The sequence below is a fragment of the Chiloscyllium plagiosum genome, chromosome 19 (genome assembly GCF_004010195.1).
Source record: "Chiloscyllium plagiosum isolate BGI_BamShark_2017 chromosome 19, ASM401019v2, whole genome shotgun sequence".
Taxonomy (NCBI): domain Eukaryota; kingdom Metazoa; phylum Chordata; class Chondrichthyes; order Orectolobiformes; family Hemiscylliidae; genus Chiloscyllium; species Chiloscyllium plagiosum.
This window is the reverse complement of record NC_057728.1, coordinates 43,216,889-43,226,223: the sequence shown is the minus strand read 5'-3', so window position 1 is coordinate 43,226,223 and position 9,335 is coordinate 43,216,889. Positions and strand designations below refer to the sequence as shown.

General features: G+C 40.3%; 1 protein-coding gene across 6 annotated transcripts in view; it reads left to right on the top strand.

Moving 5' to 3' along the window:
• ppfia2 (PTPRF interacting protein alpha 2) overlaps positions 1 to 9,335 on the top strand; it is a 540,387-nt gene that overhangs the window by 523,820 nt on the left and 7,232 nt on the right. For 5 of the 6 annotated variants that reach the window (XM_043709678.1, XM_043709676.1, XM_043709680.1 and 2 more), the window contains one exon: positions 1,918 to 2,009. The exons of the other annotated variant lie outside the window; for it this stretch is intronic. In XM_043709678.1, coding sequence (XP_043565613.1) covers positions 1,918 to 1,976 — 59 coding nt within the window. In that variant the 3' untranslated portion in view covers positions 1,977 to 2,009. The remainder of the gene's footprint in view (positions 1 to 1,917; positions 2,010 to 9,335) is intronic. 6 annotated transcript variants of the gene reach the window in all.

The following is a 9,335-nucleotide window of genomic DNA, read 5'->3' as shown; positions in this document are numbered from 1 at the left end:
ATAGGATAAATAGGCAAAGTCTTTTCCCTGGGGTTGGGGAGTCCAGAACTAGAGGGCATAGGTTTAAGGTGAGAGGGGAAAGATATAAAAGAGAGGCAACTTTTTCACGCAGAGGGTGGTACATGTATGGAATGAGCTGCCAGAGGAAGTGGTGGAGGCTGGTACAATTGCAACATTTAAGAGGCATTTGGATGGGTATATGAATAGGAAGGTTTGGAGGGATATGGGCCAGGCACTGGCAGGTGGGACTAGATTGGGTTGGGATAACTGGTCGGCATGGATAGGTTGGACCAAAGTGTCTGTTTCCATGCTGTATATCTCTATATGACTCTAATTCTAAAATTGGTGGTGTTTTAAATAGTGAGGAGGATGGCCTTAGACTATAAGAGGCTGCTGACAACCTTGTCAGATTGGCTGATCAGTGGCAAATGGAATTCAGTCTAGATAAATGTGAGGTGATGCACTTGGGTAGGACATACAAGTCTAGATAAGATATGATGAATAGTAGAACCGTGGGACACACTGGGTATCAGGACAGGTAATTAAGAAGCCTTTGTTAGTCAAGGCATAGAGTTTAAAAGCTGGTAGGTTAGCTGGAACTATGTAAAATCTTGAGGCTGAAACTTTATTGCTGGAACAGCACAACAGGTCAGGCAGCATCCAGGGAACAGGAGATTCGACGTTTCGGGCACAGGCCCTTCTTCAGGAATGAGCAGAGAGTGTTCAGCAGGAGAAGATAAAAGGTAGGGAGGAGGGACTTGGAGGAGGGGAGTTGGAAATGTGATAGGTGGAAAGAGGTCAAGGTGAGGGTGATAGGTCGGAGTAGGGTGGAGGCGGAGAGGTCAAGAAGAAGACTGCAGGTCAGGAAGGCGGTGCCGGGCTGGAAGGATCCGGCTGAGACAAGGTGGGGGGAGGGGGGATGAAGAAACTGGTGAAGTCCAAGTTCATCCCCTGCGGTTGGAGGGTTCCCAGTCGGAAGATAAGACGCTCCTCCTCCGACCGTCGGGTTGTTGTGGTTTGGCGGTGGATGAGTCCAATGACCTGCATATCCTCGGTGGAGTGGGAGGGGGAGTTGAGGCCACAGCTATATTAATTTGTGCAGTTCTGGAATCTACATTAAAGGAGGGATGTGATAGACAGGAGAGGGTTCAGAGGATGTTGCCTAGTTTGAAGAGTTTGTTATGAAGAGACATTGAACAGATTGGAGTTATTTCCTTTAAAGCAGATGAGACTCAGAGGAGAGAGGATTGAGATGTATAAAATTATAAGGAATATAGATAGGGTAGGTGGGAAGAAACCTTTCCCCTTAATGAAGGGACCAATGACCAGGGGGCATAGACTTACGGTTAAGGGGCAGAGGGTTAGGAGAGATATGAGGAAATACATACTCTCCTAGAGGATAATGGGAATTCATTGTCTATAAGGGCAGAAATCCTCATAATATTTAAGAAGCATCAATATATGCATTTGTGATGCCAAAGCATTCAAGGCCATTTGCCAAGTTCTGGAAAATGAATAGTTAGGTGGTTGTTTTGAATGGTGCAGATGTGATGGGCTAAAGAGTCTTTTTTCTGTGCTGTGGATCTCTGTGACTCTAATTTGATGTTCACTTTACTGTAACAGCTGTGAAAGGAAATAAGGGTATGAAATTGAATGTATGTTGAAAAGAGGGAGAATCATTGTATAAAAGCAGCTTTAGTCTTGAACTCAAACTGGCGTAAAGAAAATTTTAACTAGCATAATGCAAACAAAATAAGAAATTCATTTATTAGTTATCATTTCTTTAATTTGTTACATCTGTATTTTCAATATTGAAATTTGTGCTAATTATTTCAAGAAAGCAGACAAAGTACAATGGTTACATGACTTGTAAGGTAAGGTCACTAGTGTATTAATTGATTATTTGTGCAATTCTAGTCGGCACATCAGGAATGCAAAGGATAGACAATTCCACCATTCGGACTTATTCTTGCTGACAGCCAGAGAAGTTGAAACAGCATTATTTTGAGGTAACTGTTATTCTCACTCTATCTTTCTTACGTTAACAAAGTCAAGAGCATATTTGAACTTTATTGGAAGAACAGCCGTTTATATATATGAGAATGTTGTACAAACTGAAAGAGCTTGAGCAATCACTGTTATTGGTTTATATGAACCTAAGTTTATCTAGTATATACACTGGCTTCAATTTCAATAGTAAATAGCTATAGTCGCAAGTTAATAATCTATAAGCAAACTCTAACTTCAATATTTCTATCTGCTTTTCACACTGTATTACATAAATTGGGAGCTACATTGGATAATGTGTAATAATGTGTTCACATTAACATTAAGGCCAAAATAAGACAAAGAGCCACATAAACAGATATTTGAGGAAATGGTCAAAAGCTGGGCGAAAATGTTAGGTTTTAACAATTAACTTTAAGGATGAAAGTGATTATCGAGATGTGGGAGGTGAAAGAGGTGAATTCCAGGGATAAGAACCCATGGCAGCATGGCCACCAAAGATGGGCTGATTAAAAGTGTGACAAACTTCAGGTGGTGAAGGCCTATAACAAAAGAGGTTGCTAGAGGTACTCAGCATTCCTGGCAGCATCTGTGAAGAGAAAGACAAGTTAATATTTCAAGTCCAGTGACCCTTCAGAATTAACAGGAGCTAGGAAAAGGTGGAATGCATATGTTTATTATGCAAATATTTACTATGCATTAAGCAATTTCTGTTTTTGATTAAAATTGGGAATGAGTGGCACACATTACATGAGACGTACCCCTCCCAATCCAACAATCCAATTTTTGTATATATATTAGGCAGCATGGTGGTTCAGTGGTTGGCACAGCTGCCTCACAGAGCCAGGGACCCATTTCCCTTGGGTGACTGTGTGAAGTTTTCATGTTCTCCTTGTATCTGAATAGGTCTCTGCTAGGTCCTCCATTTCCCTGCCACTGTCCAAAGATGTGCAGATTAGGTAGATTGGCCATGCTAAATTATTCCATACTGTTTAAGGGTTTGCAAATTAGATGGATTAGCCCTAGTAAAATGCGGGGACAGAGTGGGGTCGGGGGTGTCTGGGTCTGGGTGGGATACTCTTCAGAGGGTTGATGCAGACTCAATGGGGCTAATGCCTTTTTCCACACTGTAGGAATTCTGAGCTGAGTCCCCAGTAAACGACAGCTACCTTAACAGCTAATTAATATACAATGAATAGTCAAGCAATGTCAGCTCTCTGTCTTGCAAATTCAGAATGTAGCTATCATGACTGTGCCAAGGGGTTTCCAGGGTATTACAACTACCACACAACCTATTTTCCAACAAATTATGAGGGTTACTGAGGTGTGTCCCAATGGCTCAGTAAAGTGTGACCTATCATCTCTTGCTGTTGTCCAGACTTCTGTCAGGGTCAGTGCCAGATTACAAGCAGAGTTTCCTGCAATTGATCCCGGAGGCCATTTGCAGTCTACTGAAAGTTTATAGCCTTTCAATAGTTATTCTGCAGCTATTATGCTGACAGTGTAGAAACACTTGGACAAAAACACTAGGCACTGCAAAAGGTTGATTAGCCAACATTTGCATGCAATATGGCATGATTCCATTTATAAATTTGGCCTATAATTAGATTACATTACAATGTGGAAACAGGCCCTTCGGCCCAACAAGTCCACACCGACCCGCCGAAGCGCAACCCACCCATACCCCTACATTTACCCCTTACCTAACACTACGGGCAATTTAGCATGGCCAATTCACCTGACCTGCACATCTTTGGAATGTGGGAGGAAACCGGAGCACCCGGAGGAAACCCACGCAGACACGGGGAGAATGTGCAAACTCCACACAGTCAGTCGCCTGAGGCGGGAATTGAACCCGGGTCTCTGGCGCTGTGAGGCAGCAGTGCTAACCACTGTGCCACCGTGCTGCTGAAATGTTTATTAATTTCAAACCACCACAAAATAGAATGTAATTTCCAAGCAAAAAATGTGGTGATATCTTTTTATTTTTCTATATTTTTGATTGTGGACTGAAAGGGGTAAGGACTGTTTTAAAACCAAGGACTGTGACATTGATTACTTCACTTTTTGAAAACCAGCTTCCAGCAATTATTGTAAGTGCAGTTTATAGTGTCATTTCTTCCTCCAGTAGAGATTTTGTTGCAGACAAATCGGCAGCAGGGAGGGTGTACAAAATGAGATTCAGTCAGCAGCAAGTATCTGATTGGTCTATGGAGTGATGACAAGTTGTTGATGATGTATGACTTCTGCTTGCCAACATATGTGATTGACTCCTCGGTAGCTAAACAGCTTGTGGGTGTGAATAAAATAGCTGAAGCCATTAGAAAAGTGCTGTTCCTTTATCTGCAGTAAAAATACAAAGTCTTTCCCTCACCAGTTGAGATAAGTTGTAACTTATAACTAATAAATTAGAGAGATTATAATTTGTGAACTAGTTCTTCTGTATCTTGTAAGAGGAAGTTAAAAAAATCACTTGGAGAGAGACTGATGAACAGTGAGATCTAACAAACTAAAAGGATCATTTCAGCAAATCATGTGACTAGTGACCATTGAACAGCCATCCCAGTTTTTCCCTCTACCCTGATCACCAATGTACATGTGCCTTTCTGTGTTGTCTGCATTATGTTTAACCTGTAAAAGAATATGTTGCCAGTATGATTATTTACCTGTAGCTAGAATCTATTTATTGTAATAAATAGTAATCCTTGTTAAGTATAGAAACCTTTCTGCCAACCTGGATCTAAAAAATACAGGTAAACCAAGAAATTGTTCATATTTTGATGATGTATTTAACATTTGTACTGACTTTGAAAATATCAGTGTTTGATATTCAGTGAGGAGTAACAATCATCAGGTACAGATGGAAGGTAAGGTGTAGGACTGTTTTGAGTTATCCAATAGATTAGATTAGCTTCCCTATAGTATGGAAACAGGTCCTTCAGCCCAACAAGTCCATGCTGACCTTCCAAAGAGGAGCCCACCAAGACCCATTCCCCTACCCTACATTTATCCTTGATTAATGCACCTAACACTATGGGCAATTTAGCATGGCCAATTCACCTGACCCTCGGCACATCTTTGGATTGGGGGAGGAAACAGCAGCACCCAGAGGAAACCCACGCAGACACAGGGAGGATGTGCAAACTCCATACAGAGAGTCACCCTAGGTGGGAATCAAACCCAGGTCCCTGGCACTGAGGCAGTGGTTCTAACCCTGTTGGTGAATAGGAAATTGGTTACTAGTATTACAAAATAATGAGTTGTATGGCCCTTTCTGTTTTTGACAGCACTATTTCAGTTCCCTTTTCTTTTCCCTCTCTTTCCTCCACAGCCTCCTTATACTCCTATTCCACCTCCTCCTCATCCTTCTACCCTCATTGATTGCCTAATAGCTAGTGACATTGATAGTTCCTCTTGCTGTTGAGGATTGCACACCAGCATACAGCACACCACCAAGATTCTTGATATCTGCAATCCCAAGGTCTTCAGTTCTAGACAGCAAAAGCCATGGGTTTGCTCTTTCACATTTCATGTGTGCATGCCGTGCACTAGAGTCATCAGCCATATGGATGTAAGTTCCCTATCTATTTAACATTCAAGCTTTTAAAATTTCATCTCCCTCTTTCTTTTTCCTCACTTTCCATTATCCTATTTATTTGTAACTCAAGTCCTTTCTCTTTTTCTCTCAAAGTTAAGATTTTAATTTCTCACAGTATCTTAATTAATTCCTGCTGTGACACCTCAGTTTAACTTATTCCATTCTAAGTGTTGAATAATCACTTGAAGCTCATTATCTTTATGAAATCATGCTTTTACTTCTATCTTCAATTTAGCTGCTAACTCTTTTAGTTTAACTTTATACTAAGACTTTAAGTAACCATTGTTATATCTTCCACTTCCAGAAAACTCTTAGAAACATTCAAAAACGTCTTCAAATTCCATGCAATAGCGTCACCATAACAAAGGTGTTTTATTTTCAGAAACTTCAAATACCCATTACATCAAACAGAAAGACACAGATCCCTTTTAAATCCAAAAAATTCAAACCCAAAAGGAGCCCCCACTTGTTATGATCCCAGTTGATAATACTAGTTGACAACTCAGATCCAGACTGAAATCCGACTTGTTGATCATTTTTTTAAAAAATAATTAGGTGGTGTTTCATTGAAAAATAAACACAATGCTGCAGATTTGATTTTAACAATAAAACAGAAGTTTTTGATGTAATAGAATTGAAGATAAAATAGAACAATCATGCTATTTACATATGGCAGTAGGAGTCACCATAGTCACAGAGGATCATTGAGCGTGTTCTCTCACTAGAAAAAGATAACTGGTGTTGAGTTAAGAGTCGCCAAACCTCAGGCAAGGGATAATGTTGAGAAGGCAAGAATTTCATGGTAAATATAGCTGTCGTGGGAATTGAACCTGCACTTTTTTGTCATCAATCTGCATCACAAACCAGCCATTCAATCTAACCAACAACCCCCCCCCCCCCCACCCCCCATCCCATTTATATGTAACACAACCTGAAAGATTCAAAACCCATGGCCAAATAATATCAAATGTATCCCTATACCATCATTTTGCAGTTCTCCAATATGAGAGGGAGTATCTTTCTCTATCATATCTTATGGTTTGTCTTAACTGTATCTTTCAATTTCCAGTCTAATGAATTTGATTGTTTTTTTTTACTTGATTATCCACAAAACTGAATTTAGACTTTCTTGGCTTCAAATAATCCATTTAGGTTTCTAACCAAACACTTCTGGTCTGGCATTTTCAACCTAAAACATTTATGCTGAGGTAGCCTAATACCTAACTGTTCTGAACTAAAATCATAACCAGGAGTAGGCCATTTGGCCCCTTGACTCTGCTCTGTCATTCAATACGATTATGGCTGATTACCCCATCCCTCATGGTAACTTTCTTTCCCTTTCCCTATAACCCTTGATTGCCCCCATTGATTAAGAATTTTGTTAAAAATCAGCCTTAAATATATAGAAAACTTTTGACTCTGAAGGGAGTTCCAAAGACTCTCAATCCTCTGAGAAGAAATTCTGTCTCATCTCAGTCTTAAATTGGCACCTCTTTATGTTGAGAGTATGCCCTTTGGTCCTGGACTCTCCCATGAGGATAAATATCCCCTGTAAAGCCCCTTAAGAACCCAATATGTTTCAACAAGATCACCTCTCATTCTTTTGTACTCCAGTGAGAATTAGAGACCCATACTGTTTAGCCTTCACCCATAAGACAATCCTTCCATACCGGGGCAATCCTAGTGAACCTTCTCTGAATGGTTTCCAATAAAATGATATCTTTCCTAAGTAAGGGGACAAAAACTGCTCACCGTATTACAGATGTGATCTCACCTGCATCTTGTACAGATGTAATAAGACTTCCCTACTCTTACATTCCAACCACCTTGAAATAAGGGCCAACATTTCATAAGCCCCCCTGATTATTTGCTGCATGTGCTCTGTGTTCCGTATGCAAGTATACCAAGTCCCTTTGTGTTGTAGCTTTCTGCAGTTTTTCTCATTTAGATAATACTGTTCTTTTTCTCTCCCAAAATGAAAACAATCACATTTCCCCACATTATATTCCATTTGCCAACTTTTTGTCCAAATCCTTAACCTATTAATATCTCTCTGTAAATTGTTTGTATCCCCCTTGCAATTTGTTTTCCCATCTATTTTGTGTCATCCCCAAAATTGGCTATTTTCCTTCTTCCAAGTCATGAATATGTATTGGAAACAGTTATAGTCCCTGCATTGATCCCTATGGAATCTCATTGATTTTAGATTGCCAACATGGAGAAGAGCCCCTTTATGCCCACTCGCTGTTTCTTGTCCATGAGCATTTTCTCTATCCATGCCATTACACTACCCCCAATACCATGGAGGTTAAGTCTTTTGACTTAACCTTCTGTGAGGTACCTTATCAACTGCTTCCAAAAGTCCAAATACAACACACTTACTGGTTCTCCTCGATCCACTCTGTTTGAGTCTTCCTTGAAAAACTCTAATAAATTAGTTCAACATTATTTCCCTTTGATGAAGCCATGCTGACTCTGCTTGATTAGATTATGATTTTCCAAATGTACTGCTATTACTTCCTTAATAATTGATTCCAATATTTTTCCAACAATGGATGTTAGGCTAATTGGCCGACAGTTAACCACTTTTTGCTCCTGCCTTTTTTTTTGAAGAGTGGTGTCCCACTAGCAGTTGTTAGTAAAATCTTTTCTCCTAACTGGGATATCTTTTTGTTGAGAGTCATTAATTATCTCCTTAAATGTCCACCATTGCTTGTTTATTGTCTTTCATGTTAATCCATCTGCCCAATCCAATTCAGCTAACTCTATCCTTATTTCATTGTAATTGTGGCTCCATGACTTATTACTCTAGGAAATTATTCCTTATGAACTCAATGAATTTTTTTGTAATAGTTACCCTTTCCAACTTCATTGATTGTCCCAGTCAACATAAAGATTAAAGTCACCATAATTTTTTTTTTTACACATTCCTGTTATTTGTGAATCTATACTCTTTCTTACAGTGGGGCTACTTGGGGTCTATACAGTACTCCTACTAGTGTCTTCTTCCCTTGCTGTTACTTACCTCCACCTAAATGGAATCTGCATCCGCTAAGCCTAGATTACCTCTTGCAACCTCCTCATTTCATCTCTTATTGACAGTGTTACCCTTTCCTTCTCTCCTGTCTTTGTGAAAGGTCAAGTATCTCTGAATGTTAAGTTCCCACTTCTGATCTCCCTATAACCATGTATTCAAAGTTTGTGAGAAGATTTGTAGCTCGGGTGCTCGTTGCTGTGGTTCTGTTCGCCGAGCTGGAAGTTTTTGTTGCAAACGTTTCGTCCCCTGTCTAGGTGACATCCTCAGTGCTTGGGAGCCTCCTGTGAAGCGCTTCTGTGGTGTTTCCTCAGGCATTTATAGTGGCCTGTCCCTGCCAACCACACAAACCAACAGCCACACTCAGACAACAACTCACCAGAACGAAGGACCCGATACCCAACATGAGCAAAACTAATGTAGTGTACAAAATCCCATGCAAGGACTGCACAAAACACTATATAGGACAAACAGAAAGACAGCTAACAATCCGCATCCACGAACATCAACTAGCCACGAAACGACACGACCAGCCATCCCTAGTAGCCACACACGCAGACGACAAGCAACATGAATTCAACTGGGACAACACTACCATTATAGGGCAAGCGAAACAAAGAACAGCCAGGGAATTCCTAGAAGCATGGCACTCATCCACAAACTCCATCAACAAACACATAGACCTAGACCCAATAT